Source organism: Neopsephotus bourkii, unplaced genomic scaffold, assembly GCF_033783945.1.
Source record: "Neopsephotus bourkii isolate Nb327-2 ecotype Australia unplaced genomic scaffold, CSIRO-AGI_Nbou_v1 NB_1308, whole genome shotgun sequence".
Taxonomy (NCBI): domain Eukaryota; kingdom Metazoa; phylum Chordata; class Aves; order Psittaciformes; family Psittacidae; genus Neopsephotus; species Neopsephotus bourkii.
In genome coordinates, this window is record NW_026901790.1 from 653,634 (window position 1) to 677,675 (window position 24,042).

Sequence of the window (24,042 nt, forward strand, 5' to 3'; positions counted from 1 at the left end):
TGCATTGACAGGCTGAAATCCAGTCACGCCTGAGAGTGGGTGGGTGGGAGGGATGTGTGACAGTAGGCAGAATCAGTTTCTCAGCCTTGCTGTATCACTTGACTCAAAGGCACACACAGATCCTCACGCTGGTGTGAACTAAGAGAGCTCCATTGAAGCCAAGTGACAATTCACACCAGCTGCGGATCCACACCCAGGTTAACAACCATTATTTCTGGAGAGATTACATTGCACCTTCACAGCATGGGCTCATAAAGAGATTATGGGTTTGTTTTAAACAGCAAATTTAGATACAACATCTTTTGTGAACAAGTCTTAGTAGATGATAACAGTAGACTGCAATGCAGGCTAAATGTCATGAATGGATTCCTTTATGGCATTTAAGGGAAATTCTCCATCTTCTCCACAGTGAAGAAGATTACTCGCTATTTGTATTGCACAAATGACATGCCAATATGTTATCAATGGGGAAAAAAGTGCATCAGTTTTACACTTACCTTATTATAGACTCAAACATTACCTTATCCAATCACGTTTACATATATATGTTTATACCAACACAGTTAAGCATTCAGAGGAATTATTTTGCATTAAAGTAATAGCCCCTAACATCAAACCTCAATTTGAAAGGTTTCTTCACTTTCAGAACTCAATGTCTGTATGTAAAACACTCATGCATGCACATTCCAGGTTCTGAATTTTCTCACTGTATGAAAGCACTTCTGTGTATTTACACATAATAAAGAAATGCATGCTTATGGAAACATACCAACAGTAATTACAACAACATAAATATCATTAAGTTCACCTTTTGATAACATTCTGATCTTGGTTTTTTCACTGTTTTTATCTTTGTCTTTATTTCTTTCCTTCTCTTTTTCTTTCTCGGACTCATCTTTACTAGATTTATCTTCTTCTTGCAAGCTAGGAAAACTTGAAAGGTGTAGCTGGATTGATTCCTGTTGGGAAAAAGAGAAAGATAAATTCAGGGCTAGATTCAGTAAGCTTCCCATGGCTCCCAACCTGCAGAGATTTGTATTTAACTAGATGTATTTGTAACTAGAAAAGCTAAAGCCAGATACATTTCTTTCCTATTTGACAAATGATTTATTTTTCTCCAGGAGAATAATGATGTTTTCAACACCAGATTCTAGTGGTAAGTGTATCTCTTCCCTCATATTTGAATACCATCATCTTTTAAGTCCACCTTTATTAAAGGCACCATACTGTTCTACACTTTAGAACTTCTCACTAGAATTAGGACTTATGACAGTGAAATTCATTTTATATGGACTTTAAGGAAGTCTAATTTAATTAATACTACATGTTAGGTGATGATCGATGGACAGATGTCTGAAAAGCAGAACTTTTTTGCTCCTCACTAGAAGTCCTGCACGTTCATATGAGCTGCTTTGGACACTGCAGTACAAGTCAGACTGCGCTATTGAGCTCAGATAGCAAAGGAATGCCTAAAAATTATAACTCAGTTGTATACAAGAGGGCTTGCTACCTGATCAGGTACTTTAAATACAAAGGCATGTGCAGGTGTGCCTTTACAAAAGGGATGAAACGTGCCCTGTGATTTTCAAACAAGTTGTGCTAAGTGAACTTCTCCAAGGCAGCACAAGTGTGATCCTCAAAAATGCGGTATTTCAGAGACTCTGAGTCCCTTTGAAAGCATACTCTGGCTTTCCAAAGCTAACTAAAATGGAGAACTCAAGCCAGTTTGTATTTTCTGATTTGCTTTAATGATGTTCTTCCCCACTTAAACCATTACTTTATGCTGGCTTTGCTTTAACACAACACAACTTGTTTTCTTCTGCAGTTACCATGGCATTATTTAGATATTCCAAGAAAAACCAGTCTGGTTGGTCAAAACTGAAGGAAGCATACTGTGTGGTCAAGTGCTTTTGGAGAAAAAGATGGACAAAATAACACTATATGCTTAAGTAGTGTCAAAAAGCTCACTTGAATTAAGCTGTCCCAAAACTCCCTGATAATTCAGTATTCCTTAATAGAGTCCTGCATGCCTGATAATTATTCTTTTTGGGCATCACCTTAATGAAAACCAAATTCAGTAACACTGGAGAAAATCCAGTTTCTTGAATGCTAGTAAATCCCTTTCTTCCATAAGCTTTCAATGAATACTAGCATACCAAAATACCAACACAACACTCTAAAGGGGATGGGGTTTTTTTAAGCAACCAGACCATTATGAATTCAAAAGATGCTTTCAATCAGTCATTATTACAAATATTAGGTTTCTGATTTTTTCTACAACTACAAATCAGCCACCACAACACACGGAAGACAAGCTCCTAACAGAACGAGAGCAGCATAAACATGCCACAGGAAGACAGTAATTCATCATTTCTCATCAAGTGACTTTGTGTGAGGTTTGAATGTGGCACAAAAGACTTGAGATGAAAAGCACTGTAAAAGAGAAACAAAGCCCTAGAGCCAGAATTTATCCTGACCTACTGCCCTTCATTCCTACTCCTGTTAGTTTTAGCTGACAGCATTAGAAAAAAATGGAGCCTACAGAGGGAAAGAGTGGGAGCTCTTGGTCATTAGAGGCAAGGATCATAGGATACATAAAACAGTGTTTGCTAACCTGCTTGATTGCACTTGGAGGACTAAGGTTACGCCTGCTTTCTTTCACTTCAAATGGCAGTTCTATTTCTCATTCAAACAACAAACTTTGGATCAATCCCTGGCAAAAGACCCCAAAGGATAACTCCGATTCCTGCACTGCCTGGAGCAGAGCTTTTCAAAACAGGAGAAAAATGTAACTGGCCATGCTGTTCCCAGGATGTTAATCCTAACCTTGACAGCATCCATTAAAATGCACTTAGGAAAGGAAAAACAAGACTTGACATATAAGCACACAGAGGAACATACAGTAGCTACTGCCTTACATGTAACATACTACTTGTATATAGGCACTAGATGAAACACAAAAAGGCTGTCGCGTCGTGAAAGCAAAGCTACTATATATTTTCTTAGATTTTTATTGATTTTTTTCTCAATAATAAAATACAATGTTAATAAATACATTGATACAAGGTAAATATAGTGAGCAACAAAATAAGTGTTCAAATTGCAATAATACACTTCTTGGTCAATAGTTTAACATGAAAGGCAACATTCCTTTTAAGTAAGGACATAGTGAACCATCAGGTAAGCGTTCAAGATCAAGTAATACAGGTAAACAAGTCTTTTCCTTATACAGGAAAATGAAGGCAAGTGTTCAAATATAAATACAAACATCAAGTCTGCAGTACAATCCATACTCAGTCGTTCTGGCAATGTACCGTACATTCTCTGGTAATCAGTTCCCTGTGCTTTGTAAACCATTAAGATAAAATAATAGTGAAAAAATAAAGAAAGAAGATCCAAACCGAATTATAAACTACCATGCGCTGCTTAATACAATCTCTTGATGCTATTCTCCTTTTCATTCCCCACCAAACAATAGAAAATACAAATGAAAGCAGAACAAAAGCCACACATCTTGAGGAACGCGAGTTGAGCAGAAAGCGGATACCTACAACAGAACAACTGATAAAATAACCTGCCCGTCTGCTGCATAAGCATCATTGTAGAGCAGTAGAACATCTACGTGTCCCCCTGCTAAACAACCTGGTTTTTTGGTCTTTAAAAAAGCAATAAATTAAAAAAATAGAAAAATCTCTCCATACTTCTAAGCCAAGAGGAGAGCTGGATTTGTTCCATTTCAAGTCAATAGAAGAACAGTGAGAAAGTACACTTAGATGTGATATTTTGTTTTTGTGCTAAGCTCACAAGAAGTCACTTGCTCAAGCTCTCTCGATGGTTGATCTCATTTGCACATAAACAGCTCATAAATTATAGGCAGTGCTCTTAATAGTTAGCTTTGGGCTCTTTTAATCCTTGCCCTCACCAGGCAAGCAAAGAGCATTTGAGGTTTTTCCTTTTGCTTTTTGGGTTATTTTTTGCAGTGGGCCTACAAAGACTGCCACCAGTCTGAGGGGAGGAGTGCAGGGGACAGAACTCTGCCAGCTGCTGGGAATACGACACTACCAGTACAGATAAAGACTCATATACACACTTTTTGATACGGGGAAATCTACACCAAGAGTTCAGAAAACAAGTGCCACTCAGGAAAAGGCATCCTCAGCTCTACCAAGGTAGAGCTCTACCAGAGAGCAAAGCACCTGTGTGTTATGTGTGAAGGGGGACACTGATATGAACTGGAGTCTCAGAGGAACCAGAAACCAGAGCATATTCATAACTGTATCTGGTGCAGCCTCGAAAGAGATAACCTTAGAGAAAAGATCGTATTAATATTCTGACTGTTACTACTTTTTTAATTTTAGAATCTGAATTCTTTTGAATTCTTTTCCATTTGGTGAAATTTTCAGGGGGTCTGGAAAAAAAAGCAAACAACACCCTGTGATATGGTATAAAACTAAGATTTCAAAATAAAATTCACGCTAAACCAGATAACTTCATAAAAACACATTCACTGTCGGACGTAACTCCCCCCCCTTCCCCCCCAAAGAAAGACACTGTTAAATGCCCAATTAAATCACATAATCATGCAACTGAACATAGACATCAACCATGCAGCTAAGGGCAATGATTGCAAGTGTACCTGATTGTCATGAAGATTCTCCGCTGCCGGGCGCGGGGATGACTCTTCACACACAGCAAGGCTCCGGACAAGTTTTCCTTTAGCTCCTGACTGAATGAGAGAGAGAGAGAAAAAACAAACCAGAGAACACTGCTACTGACCCCAAGTCACTTCAGCTGCATCCCTCAGCTGTCCCTAAATACCCCAAATAACAACTACCCACTGAGCCAACAAAATTGGATCTGCCTTTGATGCACACAGAAGAGGATTCCAAGCAGCAAGTCATATGCCACACAGGGGAGGTGGCAGGTTTCAGTTTTGCTTTTAACAAATCTCTGTTACGGTTCACCCACTTCCACCCAAAACTGTAACAGCAAAGAATAGATAATCCAATGCTGAAGGTAATTTAACCTTCAGTACTTTAGTATTTGAACTCAAAGGTTCCTTTTCTAATCTGGGATTTGGTCAGTTTGTATGCTTGCTTGCTTGGCCTCCCCCCAGTCTTCTTCTAGGAGGATTATATCCAGGGAACTTGGACAATAAAATGTGCAAGCTTTATGGATCTACACTTGGAAAATTAAAAGAAGGTTTTTAGGGTTTTTTTGCTCCTAACAGCTCATTCCTGCCCCGCTTAGGGAGCTCCTCAGTCTCTGCTTCTTTATGTCCAGATTAGTCCATTAAAATTAAATTCAAACAAAAACGTTAATTACTAAAGCACAAGGAACAAGCTTTCCCCTTCCCCAGTGGGTACAGAAGCACACATCCCATGCTGCCTAACACAAGTGCACGGTGAGCCAGGCAGCCTGAAAGTACAATGGATAAATAAAGGGGAGCCTGACACATTTCATCTAGCAGAAGTCCTTTGTGCAATGAGATTATGGGGTTAGGGGAAGGAAAAGGACCACAAAAAACAACCACAAACCACCACACACGTGATGAATGGCTATCATTTCAACGGCAGACAGACGTTTGGTCAACATTCTTTATCCTACCAAGGCATGTATTGCCAAACAGAGACCGACCCTTACCTTGGACCTCTTTTTCTGCTGGTTCTGATTTCCACCTCGTTTCTGGGAATTGCAAAAAAAGAAAGCAGTTACCACTTCAGTGGATAATATGCCTGACAAGATCATTACCAATAAAGAAAGACACTAAATCACTCCGAAACAAGACTTTAATCAGTTGATGCTGCAAAAATAACTCTCCCAAACCCAGTTTGGAAAGAAGGGAAAACCAAGAATCATCTCTGCTCGTTTTATTCGTTTTAAGAACAGCTATAAGCAAAAGCCACACTGCAGAGTGTTCTGTAATTTTGCATATAATAAAAACGTAAGAAAAGGCATACTTAAGTAAATGCTCCCCCTCTCCAAATTCCTCTTAAATTGCAGTCTCTCCCTTTATTCTTATATTTGTTTGAGCAAAAAGGAATAAAACCCCCTCATCCGATAGTCTTCTTGAATTACCTTCTTAGGCTTTGCATAACAACTTTTTGTTGGCAGTAACACCTACAAACCAAACCACACATTAAGTAATTATTCAGTATTATTACCTTTAAATTCATGAGATCAAGGTAGTTTTCTGAATCCCCAAAGAGGGAAAACAGTCAAATGTTTCACCAAGCTCTAACACAGACATCTAGCAATTAACTTCTCAAACCTTAACAACACGGACAGCAGCCTAAAGAGCTTGAAAGGTATAACAAATAACAGATAAAAGAACCCAAAAGAAAACTAAATAATTAAAACTATAAAATAAAAGGGTCTCAAAATTATAACAGAGAAACCAGGGGAATTGTAGGCAACAAAAGATCACAGAAAAGGAAAGGCAATGGTAACACACTGATGTTTAATGTGCCCATTCACTAGTCCCGTCTTACCTGCAGCTCTGTCTTAGCATCACTCAGCTTCTCCTCCTTCTCATCCACTTCCGAGCTTTCCGATTTAGTGAGGATACAGTTGTCTGGGTTTGCCTCCAAGATGGCAGTCTCCTGCTCCTTCGCAGCTTCCTCTGCCGTCTCCTGGTTCAATTTACCTTGCTCAGACATTCTTCCGGACAGAAATGAAAACAACAAGATTTGGTGACCTGGAAGGTCAAGATACCACGACACAAACACACACACAGAAAGAACACTGGAGGTGAATTTTCCCTTGAATTCCCAAGCAATTTCATTTCCTTTGATGAACAAATCAAAACATGAAGCTCAGGAGCTGTGAGACATATATACATGTTCCAGTTGAAGAGCTGTGCTGAAACGACAATAGTGCCTAACATGGGTTTTGTACATGGTAGAAGCCCATGGTGCTCACTACCAGTTAAAAAACCACAGAATTTGAAGAGGTAATAATTCCATGTAAATATGAAATCTAAATTTGGCAATAAAGCTCTCGGAGTCAACGCTTTCAGGCATCAAATTGACAGCTCCATTATTAAAATCCTAAGCCTCTTCCCAAGCCCCACGTTACTCTCCAGTACTATGAAAATCCTGCAGGAAGCCCTTGGCAGGTATTTCTAATGAAGATATCTTCACGGAACTGCATTTACTCTCAGCTCACAATGGGTTGTTGTACAGGAGCTTTAAAGGCTTTTCAAAGTTAAAGCCTATTATTATTTTCTCTCTCTCTTTCTCTCCCCCAGCTCCCTCTTGAAGCCTCCCCCACTGATCAATTGTCAAGCAAGGCTCATGAATTATTTAACTTTCCTTTCCCCATCCATTTGGCTTAAGCAGTATCTTCAGGAAAAACAACTGCAGTTGAGAGAGGGAGTTATTTCAGAAAGGGTCTTTTGCAATACCTTGCTGCTTCTCAGCAACGAAACAGTGGCTATGAAACAAAGCCACACTTGGCCATGTTTCTTTTTACAGCCTGTAATTAACATTCAACAGGTCTGATAACACTTACCTCCATTTTTAAGTGATGTTTTAAGTAAAAAAAAAAAAGACAAACAATGACATACCAAGTTTTACAAACTCACATCTTCCAATTTTTGCTCTGGCTTTGAATTTGTAAGCAAATACAATAATAAAACCTTCCCTACATCATCTTTCCATTTGAGAAGGGCTGTGGGTTTCACAAGAAATGAAGCTGCATGGTTTGTAAATGAACCAACCGAACTCTGAAGCTCACAAATTAGCTCGCAGCAAGACAAGTCAAGCTTCAAGTGGTTCTCCTCCTCCCACCACTCTCCCCAGGAAGTCCCATGGCATTGGCTACTCTGCAGTTACTACCGAGACCTGGACGCCTTTGCTAATAATTCATGAATGACAAGACCTGAACCTTGTCTGTTAAATAAATAACCCTTCCTTTGTTAAAGATTTCCACCAAGAAACTCACACGCATGCACAAGTTCTTCACGTTACCCCATGCCTCATCTGCATGCTTACACAGGGTTCACAAAACCAATTGCACTTAATAGTTTACCAGCTGCACCAAAGAAACCCTTTACCTGAAAGTCTGCTATAATTCCCACTGTCTTCCTATTGTCTTCTGTTGCTCTTCGCTGGTTAAGTCCACACAAGTGATCAATGACAACGTGAGTCCCATGTCCCCATTAACAGTTCAGAGTGCCAATCTCCATGCTGGTCCTTCAGAGAGTTTGACGGATCATAGTCAACCTGGAAAAAGACGGAAAGTGAGTGACAATGGCAACAATCATGGCACAAGGTAAGGATGCAATAGAGAGGACCAGATTTCTAACAGGAATGACCAGCTTCGAGCAAATCACTTTCACAGCTTGATCCAGCTCCACCTGTCTCAAAACTGCCTGCTTCTTCTCTAATGAAGGCTAGAGCCGGCTGTTCAAGTCATAACAGCTCCTACGCAAGGAGCTAAAATTAACAATTGCATTATGCACCGAAGATTACTCACTTCAATTTTAACCTTTTTTAGTGAATTCCAACACTTTTCATTAAAAAAAGCATTTATACATATTTATATATAAGCTCATCTGTTTGCTTCAACAGAAATCAATGAGGGTTTGAAGAAAAAGGACTTGCTTGCTTTTTAACCAAGGCTTCTGCTCCAATTAGAATTTCAATAGCCAAACTCTACTGGAAAAGATGCCGGGTGGGTGCTTTTAGAAAGTGACCTGCTTTGCTGGGATAACGAATCGAGATGTTCCTTCCAGAAGCTGAACAGAAGTTGGAATGATCCAGAATGGGAGCACGAGAAGGAAGAAATCACATTCCCTGAGAAATGGCCACCAGAAAAGCTTTCTTTCAAGGCACTGTCTGAGGAGGAAAAAGCTCCAGGCTACAGTTTGGAAAATAAACCTCAAGGAAGAGTTGCCTCGGCAATGCAATTGATGCTGCTCATCAGATTATGTTTGCCAGCTGAGCAGCTGATCTGACAGGAAAGGAGCATTTTGGGATGAGTCGGACTCATTTACAAGCCATGGCTGTGTGCCGAACCGCCTCAATCCAACAGGCACCTCTCCTCAAGGCTTGCACATGAATCACGGTTGAAGCAATTAGTGCAAATACACAAAACCAGCAAATAGCAGGAAACATGTATCCTTCTGCCTGAGGGAAGGATATGACACAGACCCACGACTGAAAACCATCTCACTCTAACATTAGACCCCTTGTTTCTGAGGCACGTTTTCCATCACATGCAGTTGTAATCGCTGTACAGTATGTGGCAGCGCACTGGAACTCAACACTGGAAGAGCTGAATTTCATGCACCAGAAATGGAATTTAGTCTTTCACAAACCACTCTCTCTAGGAGCTCAGGCACACAGAGGGCAGCCCAGCAGGCAGTTCAATAACCTACCACTGCTATCCTTCACATTTACATACATAAAAGTGTTTCTTTTCCTCAAGTCACTTAATAATGTACACTGACTAATACAAGTCAGGCCTTCGCATTCACTTTTTGGTATATCTCAAAGGGCATTTTCAGAAATACTATCTCACTGACAAGCAGAGGATCATGATGGGAGTGGAGGAATAACATAGAAAATTCTGCCTAAGCAGATGTATTTCATGGAACCAATGCACAAAGAGGAAAGAGTGAATGTTTCACTCCGACTGAAAGGAAAACTTAAATCACGACCATCTTCTGTTAACCCTTTCCCTCAAACTTCTAAAAAGAGATTTAGGGCAACCAAACCAACCACAAACCAAAAACCCCAATGGGACACAGCACATGCATTACAGGTTGACCTGGAAAAAGACAGCCAGGGGGCAGACCTTTGCAATCAAAGCCCTTCTAAACGAGGAAATAGGTATCTGTACCAAAATCAGGACATGCAAAAGATGATTTCAGGATTCTTCAGCTTTACCATGTCCTGTAAATAAACTATTTACAAGGCAAACACACAGAGCAAAACAAAACCATACCAACCAATCAAAGGGTATCATATCCAGCCAGGTAAGACACTTGCCAAGACTCCAATAAACAGCATTTATGGTCTCGTGCCACAGATGCTTCACATAATCTTACCATGCTTTACCAAAGACGCGTTTCTTCATAAACTGAGTTCTCCATATTGTTACGCTTCAGATCTCCAATGCCAACATCATTTTTCATGGACAGTGTACAAGACTGCCACTGAATCTCAAACTAAAGCAAAAAACCTCAATTAATTTCCCCAAGAAAGCATAAGCAAGTGGAAAAGCAGCTTACAGGGTGCAGCGACCACTTTTCAGACCCACAATGACAGTGCTTCTTAGGTTGATGTGCTTGAAAAACCTTTCATAATTACCTTATCAAGGGTACAAAACCCAAAGGCAGGAAGAACTGAGACATAAAGCAGCCACAGTCAAGCTCTTCACCTTCACTCAATATAAATGTCTTCCTCCTCCTCCTCCTCCATTAGGCAATTTACAAGTGATGACTAATCATTTACATACTACAATACGTAAAATATACTTCTGGTTGTTTGGGTGGGTTTCCAAAGGGACGCAGGTTTCTATAAAATACTTCAGGGAAAGCATAAATAGCAAAAAGGAACCAGTCAGAAAATAGCCATTGGGAGCGAGACGCTTTGATTGAAAATAGACCTGCTTCTGGGATATCTGGTTAGTCAGTGATGAAAGAACTTGTTACTGTTGTCAGTCCTGCAGCGACAGCACCGCTATGGAAAAACATACTGGATTGTTCTCCTCCTTGTACATCAACGGAAACGTCAGCAATGATTTGACTGTCAAAACCTTCAGCACCAACGTGATGCAAAGGGCTGAACAAATGCTCTTGTGGGTTTGATCCTTAGGTAGAAACCACAAAGCTTGTTGCTAGATAAAACCCACCTTCTTTACTTGCAAGTGAGCACAATTCCATAGCAGCGCTGGGATCTTGGAAGTGGTCTATAGGAGCCTGAGGCAAAATTGCAGCCCCATATCTCTTAAAAGAACTTGAGTATCGCACACTGAAATGCAACAGAAAATACAGGTGCCCATCAAGCCATTTGTAGACCTGCTTTAGTGGAAATATAATCTGTTTGTACAGAATTTACAAGCCTTAGCTGATCAGCATACACTGTGGGATGGAAATGGTAGGGTTTTTCTTTGCTTGCTTTATTAAGGGGATTTGCACTTTAGAAGCTGAGGGTACCACTCAGCTTGAGCAGCTACTGCCAGAGCTTAAAAAGAAGTAGAAGGCACATATGGTCACATACATTCATACAACACATACCACGCAGATTCCAAGAAAAATCAGTGGGAAGGAATACACTTCATTTAATATGAAGGAGTTTTAAAACTATGCTCAGAGGAACTGTCAAAAAAGCCCAGAACAATGAGCAAAGACATTAGAAAACCCTTCTCAATTAACATCTGATGGCTACCCTGAGAGTACTGCACTTACCACCACAGGCAAATAAGCCCTTTCTCTACTATGTATCAGGAAACGTTTTGGTGGTCTCAAAGGCATCACATACTGAAGCAGGAATTTTGAGGTCCTCATGCTTCCAGTAAGTTTCAACATGTTCTCTCCAAGAAGAGAGGATGAGGAGGCTTTAAGGCCAAACAGCACACTCTTAACTGAGAACAGGCACCCTGTCAGAGTGAAACCCAAGGGCTTTTCTCTTCAAATAAAGCTGCTAAGCAGAAAGGTAAAATCATTTGAGCCTGAACAGCTCCTGCAACTGAAAACTAACTAATGTAGGCAGTACCTACATGTCAGGATCCTGTTCATCCCCCAATGATTCTCCCCTCACGTGAATGGCTTGCAGATACAACCCATGAGCTGAGAGCTGAGATGTCAGTCATGATTTCCACCATGTGACATATACCTCATCCAGAGATACAAAGACAGCTTTGACTCATTATTGCTAACTTAACAGATTCCTGGAAACCATTGGAAACGGACTATGGCATTATCTTATCAGTACACAGGCAATGCGGCCAAACTCACATGGCTTAAAGCATAAACTTCCTGTTATTTGATTGACTTAAAATATTCCAGTTCCTATCATCAAGCAAACTGAACAGAATCTCAGGTTTCACACTGAAAACAAAAGCTTCAGCTCTCTGTGGTGGCTTCAAAACAAATCTTCAGGATATAAAACCTATTGTTTAAACACCCTCCTTCTCTCCCAAAACATCAACTCAAATCACCACTAACCCCCCCGCCCCAAAAGGGCAAGTAAAATAAAGCCTGGAGTTTTACTTTGGACACACAACTTCCTCCATTGTCAGTCCGAGTCTTCAGGACCCAAATCATCAGTCAGGTAGTACTGTGTGCTCCGTCTCCCTGTTTCCCATATATCCCACAAAAATACATGTATGCATTGCGAAGCCAAGTGTGCTGCTGCGTATTAGCATAGCAGGGGAATAATCCGTGCCAGCTCTCACACCAAAATGCTTTAGTATGGAAAAAAAACCCTATTAAAAAGAAAAATTAAGGCTGTGAAGTACATGGAGTCCCACAAGTTATTAACAGACTGAAAACTAAACCTTAAAAAACAAGGGAAAAAAGGTACCTTTAAAGGAAATGTTTGAAACCTCATTTCATTTCCCACTTCCCCTTGACTTTGTGTTGTCCCCTCTCCATCTTCACTGCAAAAACAAGTACAGTGATTGAGTACATTTTCTGCTCCTGTGTGCCACAGACCTCCATGGGTAAAGGGTTATGCCGACCTCCTGTCTGCAGATGCAATTCTTAATCCCAGGATTTAGAGGAATATGAACATTGGTGTACAAGTAACAGCACAAAGTCCACTGACCCACCTTGAACAGGCCAGCAAACAACCATCAGTGTCAACGGTGGTCAAATTTGATGAGAACAGGGTGGGCTGGAATAGACTGGAGATTTCAGGTCCTATACAACAGCCAGCTGTCTTTTAAAAAGAGGTGACCAGATAACATAAGGAGCAGCATCCCTGCTGAAGCCTCTACCTTGGAATAGCACTGGCATTCCTCCCAACCTATGCACGAAACCCAGCATTTGCAAACTATATCAGGGATGTAGAACAGGTCAACAACTAAAAAAGAAAAAACCCAGAACCAGAGGGCTTTTTCTTTTTTGGTGGTTTGCACCTAAATTCTTCTTCTCAAAGGGGTCCTAATGGATTAACACCAATATTTTCCACTTTAGTCCCCTGTCAGAAAACCTTGTGTCAATGTCATCATCCTCAGCCAAAGAAGAATGATGATGATGTTCCCTCTAGCTTGTTACATTTCTCCAAAGCTAGAAGACTTATGCAGGCAAATAAATACAGATGGCCTACAGGAGAGCCTGTTTTGCTTTAAGACTTAAGAAAAGGCTCACAAAAATGCTCTTTTATCTGTCAGGATGATCACTTGAAGTCTTCCAGGATCAACAGCATCAACCTATGAGCCCTTGAATCGTCTGGCTTTCAAACACATGTGCCAAACTGTATCTCATCCCCAGACATAAACCTGACAAATTTCCCTACAATCAAAGCCATTAAACTAACTGGTCTCACTGGTAGGGGGCAGAAAACAACTGCACTCCCATGACTCAAAACAGAGGCACGTAGCGCTTCCAGCCATCCTTCAATGCACACAAGTCTTGTAAAGCACACAAAGTAATTTTCCTCAAATCCTGTAATGAAAAACACAGCCAACAAAGGGAACTGAACCTCACCTTCCCAGATAATCAGCTCTATTTCTCAGCTATCAAAGATGATTGTATCACAAATTCCCCTTCAGAGGCTGATAGCTGTATTTTGGGATTAGAGGGGGTCTAGGGAGGATGTTTCAGTAATCTCACTGTAAGGATGTTCAAGAACATCACTGCTTGCAGGACACTTTCTCCATTACCCTACTGTATATGCCAAATACTTTGTACATTTTAATTCAATTATCAATAGCTGTTCTTTATTTTAAATAGTTTTCCTGATTTCTTAATAGTTCTCTCCTGTGGGAAATAACTGTACATCACCTCATTATTTACTATTAGGCTTAAAGAAAACAATTCCTTTTAATTGTCAGTTAACCAGGTATACCTTATTTCCACTACCATCTACATCTTGTTTAATTGTTATCAATTAACATTCTGCTCTCATGCTCTTCCTCCACCAGGACCCCACTCTGTGGGAACAGACGTCCCACCACCCATCAGTGCACAGTGGTGAATGCACTAGAGAAGCTCTGTTTTCACAAACACCAGAAGCAGTTTAAAGACAGTGACTATGAGAAGGATAATCCAGAAGGAATACTATTGTTTCAGTATGAAACACTGATTAACAACAGTATGAAACACTGGTTCCCCCCCTTCCCCAAGGGGTCTTGGCAGTGCTGAAGGGCAATCAGAGTTACTGCAGTCTCTGGGAGCTGTCAGACTAAAGTGGTGGGACAGCTGATTTCCAGGACAGGCTAGATGAGATAATTAAAGCCATTTGTGGAAGGCCATGATATGCTGTTATACATAATGAAATCTGGAAGAATTTCCCCCCCCCCCCATGTTATTTCCCTCCCAAAGTCTCTTTTGATTATGGGAATTAAACCTAGTAACTGCTCCTGTTTGTCCCAGTACCATTGTCTGGAACAAAACCAGTCTGCAGCTAAAGAAAAACCCTTCCTTCAGAAAAGTTATAAGTCTATTGGCTTGGGTTTTTAAACCTTAAATCATACACACATGCATATATATATATGTATAGTACTAGAAAATACTAAGAGATATTTCCTCCCATTTAACTTTGCTGCTCTGAAACCATGCAATTATACTCTCCATATCCAAAGACAATTGGTCTCAAACCTATTTTACTTCAGAGTAAGTTTGCCAAGCTCATATTCCAACCAACTGATATAGCTATAGTTCACGCCTCCTCTAGCAAATGCAATAAAAGCTGGACCTTCTGAGAGTTCCCAGTACAGTATTATCTTCTGATTTTAAATATATTATTATTAATAATTTAGCATCAGAAACACCTGAATATTTATTCTTCATTGTGTTTAACAGAAAACACATTGAAATACAAATGCTAGGTTGATGGTTTCTTTTGGATATTAGCATAATGAAGGGAGCAACATCAGTGATAATTTACATAAACAAAAGCCTCATCAAGTTAAGTTTCTGACACCACTCTGCTGTCCAAAACCTTGCAAGAGGTATAGAGACGAGATTTTGGCTATTTTCAATCAAATCTGGAGATAATTGCTGTTTTTAACTTGGACTCTCCTAAGGATGACTAGTACTTCTTGTTAGAGTCACATCCCCATTCTTTCATGGTCTGAAGCCCTTGCGAAGGAAAAGAAAATTAAGGCAGATCTTACTGTCCTAATACTACAGAGAAATAATACACACAGATGTAAATATCTATATAATAAAACATGCATTTTATGTATTTCATTTATGTATCTTTGCATTTTAATAAATGCATATTTGCATTTTGTGTAAATATATTAATCCCATTTTGGTGGCATCATTTTGCCTGGTATCAGGCAACGCAGTGAAGTATTAAACACCACACATTACAAAAAGAAGCCTTAAGCATGCTATGGATTGCATTCAATGCTCTATATTGCCATTGCTTCAAAAGAAAAATGTCAATTATAAGTATAAATTAGAAGTGAAAATGGCCAATGAGTAAATGCATGTTACAGAAGCCAATGAAACCATTACACATTTCCACAGTGCTCCAAACCCTTGAGTGCCTAATATCCTCAGCTTATGCTCACTTGTAGAAACAGAAACCAACATTTATATCTTTTGTAAATGCCCTTGCCAGCTCTAAAAATATTAAAAGGTTCTCCCTCTGTGTTAAGAAGCCTTATTAAAACACGTACTGATGATGGATGCACCTTACACTTCCTCATTGCAATGTATTACACAACACAACTCCTGAAGAAAAAAGCATCCAACAACAAAATACCTATCAGGTGTCTTATATTAGTCACCCTAATGGCCAAGAAGAAGAAATCCTCTTCAAAAGCAGTTGCAATAGTCAAGAGAGAAAAGGCAGAAACACAGTTTACACAACCAGAACTGGCAGTTCATAGATTTGCAGCTTTGGCTCCTGCTAATATCTTGCCAGAAACCCTGTGGTTTCTGCATTATGTTTGCCTTTTCAGTGGGTAGCTCCAGGCTCCAAGCGATCCTGTGCACAAAAGAAAAGGCAGGAAAAGTGTTTCGATGTCTGTTTGTGTTTTTCAGGGAAGAAATTATGACATATGCATGAGAGAGGGCCAAGCAGTTCTGTTAAAAATGTAATTGGCCACTCCACATATGCCTAGCCAAGCAAGCTTCATGACACACAAACTAATAAAAGAGAGCAATGAATACACAACAGAAATCAAATATTCAAGCCAGTATCTCCAAGGAATATGTCCTATTAAATTTAGACTAGGAAAAAAAAAAAGAGATATATTTCATCACAAAAGACATTCAAAAACCAATCAGAAGAACAGTGAGATTTTTGACTGCTTTAAATCTCATTACACAGATTGAAGTCTCCACAAGTTCAAATATGATTTTAAGAAAACTTCTATAATATCCAAAATTGTGTTTACCTGCTGAGAAACAATCTGTCTTACTTGGCACTAGGAGCCACTAACTACATCAATGATCTAAAAATACTGAGATTGAAATTACAGGAGAGAAGTGCGGGACTGAAATTCTACAGCCTGTAATACATTCAGATTCCATTGCAGAATGGCCATAGCATCACTTCTTCTCATCGCTGTGCTCAGCGGAAGAGAGCAAACAAAAACATGATTAGATAACACAGCACTGGAATGGTAGAGGGGAATATGTTTTGTGAAACGGGAAGAAGAAAAATGGAGGTGGTGGGACTTACTGACTATGATGAATTTATACATACACATATATATATATATGCACACAAAATAAGAGATAGCTCTATGCTACAGAGTCTTTAAAGTAAAGATGTATTTCCAGGCTTGAGGCCCAGCCTGGACCTTAAACAAGGCTGTTAAATGGAACCTTCATTTAATAGTTCTTGGAAAAACAAGAGGCTCCCATAAAATTTCAAGGCAGCAATGCTGAGATTTTGGAATTTAATGACTGCTTTGGAACTTCAGCTGCCCAAAATCCTTCATATTGGCTGGTTATGAATATTTTAGTAGCATTCAACCACATAATCCAGTGACCACTCCCCCCACCACCCTAAGCATTTAAGGAAGTCCGCCTGTAAATGAAGTACTTTCCACCCATTTAATCACATATTGGGTCTAGGCTGACCTTCCCTTTCCAAGAACCAAAGCCATCATTTTGTGTAAAACACAAAGCCTGTTTGGTCAATGCTTCTCTAACATGTAACGCTATGCTATTGGAGCCTCAGGATTTATTTTGATACCTTCAAGATTTTAAAGGCTGATGAAACATGACACAACTACGAGAAAGGGCAAGTCAATAACCCCTCCTGTCACTGTAAATCCAGCTCTGAGGAGCTGTGATCCTGCTTGCAAATCACCCTTCCTAATAAAAAAGACCTTATCCTTTGCATGTCTTATTGTAACATGTCAGAGTGCAATGGCAAGAATTTATGCCCTAGTCCTTTCTTCCAACATTAAATACTATCTGCCCGAGACCTTCCCGCAAAAGACAATAAATGAAGCAAAACGAGCCTGCTGTAGGTTTTGCTTCATTTATGACACACTCCATAGCAAAACAAACCTCATTGAATATTGATTAAAACCCTGTCTCTTCTGATTGAACACTGATTAAAAACCTGTCTCTGCTGTACAACTTGAAACCCTGAGAAGCTGGGAAGGGGAAAATCATAGTTTCATAGAGAAGGATAAACCAAATGAACCACTCCAGGCTATTATAAGTGCTGCAGTATCTCAAAACCACACAAAGCAATGCTGAAATTTGGCACAAATCCCCAGTAAATGTTTCCCTTCAAGATGTGTTTAAAACATATAGGGGCCTGTTACATACCATTCTACTGTATATTCTGATGTATATATGTGACAACTGCAACCAAGCTCACAGGAGCAAGCATAAATGATCCCACACTATCAGCTCTGCTGGAGAACCACTGGACTTTCATTAATGCATGACTTCCATACAGAGCCATACGATGGAGTGAAATCTTTCACCCCTTTATGAAAGTTAAATCATCCCAGCCAAAAATACCCAAACTTTTAATAAGAAACTTTTCTTTGTGACTGAGTCATCACCTGAGGGTCTAAAACCGATGGTAACATCTTAAGGGAAGACTTGACAGAAATAATCTTAGAACAAAATCTATTTGAAGTTGGCTTCAGCTGCCTCACAGTTCACTTATTTTCCACAATTCTTCAATTAAAGTAGTTGTAGCTGTGCGACATTCTCTATCTTCTCCTTAAACTTCAGACTTCCAGCACATCACTTGGATTTCTTTTTGCTGAACAGGGTTAACTGGCCTGAGGTTGCTTCCTTTTCCTATTGCCTAGGCTTCCATGTTGCATAGGTGATTTTTCACAGCTCTTGGAGATGGGCATTGGCTTTGATATGTATGTACCATATATACAGAACAACCTGATGAGTTTCATTTTCTTCCCCTAAAAGTGCAACAGACAACAACGTTAATAAAACTGTTGCATAAGTCAAGAATAAAGTGCTGGCAGTAAGCTCAGTGCTGTGATTTAAGTGGGTCCATAGTTATCCTGAATCACAAAACTTGTTAGCATCGTAGAGGTTGTCCTCTAAGTATCTAAGTAACTTATCTTCAGGAAGGACCAAGAACAGGCCTGCCACAGCTCATGTTACTGCACCATGCAGTCCAACGTGTTAAAGGCTCAACTGAACACCACCAGCAAAGCCAAGCTTGTTTTGAGACCTGATCCTCAGAAACTCCTGCATGCAAGGAGATCTGAACCCACCTCAGGACTATGATCCCAGTGTTTAGATCAAAAGGATACTTTCTGTGTCAGAGAACAACTGAATAGACAAAGCCTCAAAGAACAGCAATATTTCTGTCTTCTTTCTACCCCTCTTCTGCACCTTGGTTCTCCTGGAGGTGGCTGCTGGGTTAGACAGCCAGCTTATAAAAAACAAGCACACAAGTTAGCGCCTCCCTGCTAGTATGTGACCATAAAAATAGCTGGTTTCATTAACAGTCAACATCCTCTTGATTTATAAGCAAGAAGCCTAGAAGTTGTAGCTGTCAGAGCTACTTCTTCACAGTACAACTTCCAGCACTAATGCAAGTTTACCAGCTGTAGCTGCTTTCCAAGTATTGCAGCTAACACTATGCCGTTAAAGCCTGATTTACCATTTCAACTGGACCTACAAAATGAAATGCAGTGCATCCTTTCTGATGAGGAAAACACTTATTAAATCAGTGTTTATCCAGCAGCCTCCACGTTTTGACAAGACCTGCTTGGAGGTACCACAATACAGGAAACAAAACCACCAGGCAAAACAAAACAAGCCTGTTGTGTGTGTGTTCAGGGACAAAACCAAATCTCTGTTAAAAAACCGTGAAGTCCTATCAGCATCCTGTTAATCCATGTTAAACATCAGGTTCTCAAAATGCAGGACAATAAGGACTCTTACACATTCATTAACCTCCAAGGAAAGTTGAACACTAAAATATCATTACGAAAATCCAGCTTCTTAAAGTAAGATACAACTAAACAGGATTTCTGCATTTCAACTCCAATTACAGCAAATTAAACAAAATCATTGTAAATGCAATACCCTGCTGTTGATTACAATCTATCCTGCTGCTCCATACAATCTCCTCTTGATTTCAGTGGGAGTCAAGGAGGATGATGGCAGAAAGCCTGAAGCACAATGGTAACACAGACACAGAAAAACGGAGCTATCTTCTTCAACTGAGCAGAAATAATCAGACCTTTCCATCACCAGTTTCAGGTCAATCCTCCTGGCCCTGTAAGTTGCACATTAAAATCTGCACTGGGCTGACAGCTGATACATTCAAACATCAGAACCAAATCGAACACGGTAAAGGGAAGATGAGACTGGAAGCAGGCTAAAAGGAGATGATGACATCCTACCACTGGTCAGTGAACAGAGCAGGGTGCTATGCTGCTAAAGCAGCTTGGCAATGTCTGCTTCAGCAATCATCCAGAGCAGGTCAGTGTTTAAGTAACCCCCTGACTTCTGCATGGTGTAGCGCTGGCATTGGAGCTGTTAGGTGTACAGCAATACAAGAACCAAAGGCTACCCAGACTGCAGAATAGTACAACACTTCCTAGTCAGCAGAATAGAGCTGTATTTAAAGTATCCCTTTCCGTGTGCCTGCAAACCAATATTTCAATCTGTTTTTCTAAAAAACATTTATCACAGGTTATTTGGAACTTACTGAGATGCAACGTGGCCGTAATGGGAGCTCACTGCTTTACACTTTTCATTTCACTGCATGCTGTGATTTATTTCTTCTTCTATCAGCTTTCATTACAGAAACCCTAAATGAAGGGCCGGTTGCTATGCAGAGTTCATGGGCATAGCAAGGTGGCATTCATGGCCTGATTTTTATCACCAGTGGACACAGAAAACAGTTTATATGCAGAAAGAAAAACACATTAATGTTACATTTTCAAGGAGATTTTAAAAACACAGAAGTCAAGATTTTCAAAGAGATGGCTCCCCCAGCATGCATAATGTGTTATAAGGAATATGGCATATTGCTATATTCTGTGTTTTATGCCTTAATACATATGTGCAACTTAGCCTAGTTATGATTGCTGTGGGAACCATAAGCAGCCATCCTGACAATTTCATTCTCAGCTGTAATGTTGCACTAATGAAGTTTTGGTACTTAATCTCCTTGTTTGTTTCAAAAATGAGGGAGGAAAAGAAAGGAAAAGATACAGGGAAATAGGGCAAAAAAAACAAAAAAAAAAGGAAAGAGGAATATTATCATTTTTATGTGTTCCAATTATTTGAGTCCATGGGGAATTTGGAATTTAAAAAAGAGCTGAGCCTGTCAAGTACTGGGAAAACCAGTACCTACACTAATGTACTTCAAAGACATCACTCGGGCAAATAAATCCACTATCCATCCCTTCTATAGATTACTTTGCTATGCCAAGTCCAGTGTGCATTATCACCAACACAGATGGATCCCCTTTATCGCATTCCCAGTGTGATGCAGACAGCCAAGACACAACCTGTTTTCCCTCAGCCAGCTTAAAAACCTTGCATTTTCCATTAACAGGACATACACAAGCAAAGAACCTCAAACCTCAGCCTTTTAACTGGAGACCAGCATGCCTCTAGTCTCCAATTAGACTAGAGGCATGCTAACATTTGCCTGGATTTAAGATTGTGATGGTGCAGATATGGATATGGAAAAGAATTTCACTTCGACCAGAGATGGGAATCTGTGTTTGCTGTGACCAAAAACAGGTGCAAAAGCTGCCAAACATAATTGCTGGCATGCTACTTTATGCTTAACAGTGCATTTTTAGCTATACAACCAAAGGTTAGGATGTAAAAGATTAATGGTCTCCTGAAAGACATTATCTGATAGAAGTGCCCAAATTTCAACTGCCAGGTTCAACAAAGGGTCCTTCTCCTTTCCTGGAAACTTATTTCTGGGAAACATTTAGATCTCACAAAATCAAAACACCAAGGCACTGACAGAATACTGAGGCAGACTAAGCAGCACCCATGCTGGCTGCTTCATGACTCAGAATGAAACGATGCAGGACTCGGAGTGCTGAGTCATACTAGCCTACCAAAACCAACATCTCTCAAATATACTTGCCTTGACCAACAGAACTTCTATTTCTAGAAAATCAACATGTCCTGAAATATTCACCTACCTATGCACAAACATGTACAGGATCAAACTTCTTTCACTTGTCCCCAGTTTTATAAAATCAAAGGAAGGATAGCCAATCCAGAGGAAAGGCAATGATGGATCATTTCAATTATGGTTTTAAAACCAACAGTGAAGGAGAAGCAACACTTGTAAATATTCCACCTACCAAGCACCATTCTGATCCAAGCTGTGGATCAGAACCAGCCTAAAGCTGGTAGAACTAGAGTGCCACAATGAGAAAGAAGCTTCCATACTTATCAGGATTCGCTCAATTCTTGTCTACCTTGTCTCCAACCCCAAAATCTTGCATCTCTCATGTTTTGGCTACAATCAGAGCATGATAAGAACATTATTGTTCTGCAGGCTCTGGCATACAGCCATTTTCATACTTAGGACAGCCTAAGACATGAAGTATCTGACATTTCAGTATATTGCATGTGCACACATGGGACATGATAGTTTGTAATCTACATAGCTGCCTAATAATAGTCATCATATTACAATATATAGAGCTAAGGCTATTGATCAGAATATTGGGCAGTACTGAAAATAAAACAAACCAGGAAAGAAAACACCAAGCAAAACATGAGTTTCAAAGATATTCTTACTCCTGTAACTTTCCACAAATCAAGTTTATGTTCATAATTATCATCCCAAAGGTATCAATTTGAAGACACACTTCATTGGGAAATGCTTTCTCACTATTAGGAAGAATGTGATTTACCTTCACCAAAAACAAACCCAACCAACACTGATGCTACAAATGCATTTGCCTCCCATGCTCTGTCTGCATGAACATCCATCTCTGTTTCTCCATATGTCTCCCACCTATGTATGTTCAATGTTAAAGGACCCTGGTTTTTTTCAGTGTGTGGGACTAAAAAGGGAGATGTTTAACCAGCTTTCGATCTTGGCTCAACTCCAGGCACAACTACAAAGTGTAACTGTTATGGCTACTCATTTTGGGAGGCTCAAATCAGTCTGTTGAAACTATTTGTAAGACTTTCCTCCTCCTCAAAAGGGCTTCTCAATATAAAACTTCTGAAGCACAAAGTCTCGGGCAGAGCAGGAGTAATTAAGAGAGGCAGTTACCATATTTTTGGTGGGTATCATGACTGGCATTGTAACTACTAATAGGCTACTCCCTGAAGAAGGACAAAATACTTGGCTGTGCAAGCATCATTCATAGAGCCTTGTCAGCTGGCTTGCAGAACGTTGGTAGTGCACACACCCTCCACTGAGGGATAATCTTTCCCTTCCCTCCATTATCAGATGCCTTACTATTACCCTCTGTAGTGTAAAGAAAGGTCTCTCAAGTATTTAACTTCTGGATAGCCGCTTCCTTTGGGTTGCCAAGAGTTTAAATGCAATAGGAGAAACCTGTTTCAATTTCAGTGGAAGCAATTTTCTCAATATGTGAACATTTAATATCTCGTAACAATTGATTCAAACATCAGGCTGCATTGACTGCTTGCCACAACAGAATTAGCAGCATTTCAGCTGAAGTTGTGCTTGGCAAAGCTACAATGCCAGCCCTCCCACAGCACAGTCCTGTGCGGCTGCTGGCTGTAATTCCACCCATGTGCTGCACACCCTCACGATCAGCTTACCTCCTTCTACACTGAAAATACTCTGTCGCCTTCTACTGAAATCAAAGCTCTTCTCTTTTAAGTCCAAACATTAAAGAGTTAGCATGAGCAACCTGACAAAACTGACCAAAATAGGACAATTTTTCTCTGATAAAATAATATAATTATAAAAACTTCTCCAGATTTTATAATCTCTTATGAAAAAAGCTTACTGACTTAACGTGCTAAATAGCTGTATCAATCCAAGTACGTGAACCAGTGCTGTACAAGAACGAACTTCATATACCTCACTGGAATCTCTGGCAATTCAGACAGGGGAGAAAACAAAAACGAGTTATAGTAACATGGAACCTGAGGTCTGAAGGGATAATTTAAGTACATTAAAATTGATTTCTGTTTCAAGAGACTCACCATAAAACTTTTCAGTGCTCTTTAGTTCCTCTGCCAAGCACTTCTCTGAGTATGTTCCAAGCTCAAAATTACCTCCCAGGAGAGCATCTCAGGTTGGAGCTTTCTTTCATTGTTTCTGGGTTTGCTCCTACATTGTGAATTATTGGTTCCAGATGTGAACTGGGGACGGTAAAAAGCCTTACCTCTACCCCAAGTTTCCTTGGTCTATAGGAATTAAAGGGAGTTCAATTTGCTTTTCATCTGTGGACTGTCTCTTGGGGAGGTCTCAGACCATATAACTTACA

General features: G+C 40.0%; 1 protein-coding gene across 18 annotated transcripts in view; it reads right to left on the reverse strand.

The window, feature by feature from the left end:
* Positions 1 to 24,042, reverse strand: part of ARPP21 (cAMP regulated phosphoprotein 21) — a 131,726-nt gene that overhangs the window by 87,937 nt on the left and 19,747 nt on the right. For 16 of the 18 annotated variants that reach the window (XM_061366137.1, XM_061366152.1, XM_061366151.1 and 13 more), the window contains exons 2-6: positions 8,057 to 8,225; positions 6,492 to 6,697; positions 5,644 to 5,685; positions 4,637 to 4,726; positions 809 to 959 (exon numbers count right to left, since the gene is read on the reverse strand). In XM_061366137.1, the coding sequence (XP_061222121.1) occupies positions 809 to 959; positions 4,637 to 4,726; positions 5,644 to 5,685; positions 6,492 to 6,659 (451 nt within the window). In that variant the 5' untranslated portion in view covers positions 6,660 to 6,697; positions 8,057 to 8,225. Of the gene's footprint in view, positions 1 to 808; positions 960 to 4,636; positions 4,727 to 5,643; positions 5,686 to 6,491; positions 6,698 to 8,056; positions 8,226 to 8,308; positions 8,372 to 24,042 lie in introns of those variants that run through there. The other 2 variants (XM_061366140.1, XM_061366142.1) reach the window with 2 other exon arrangements.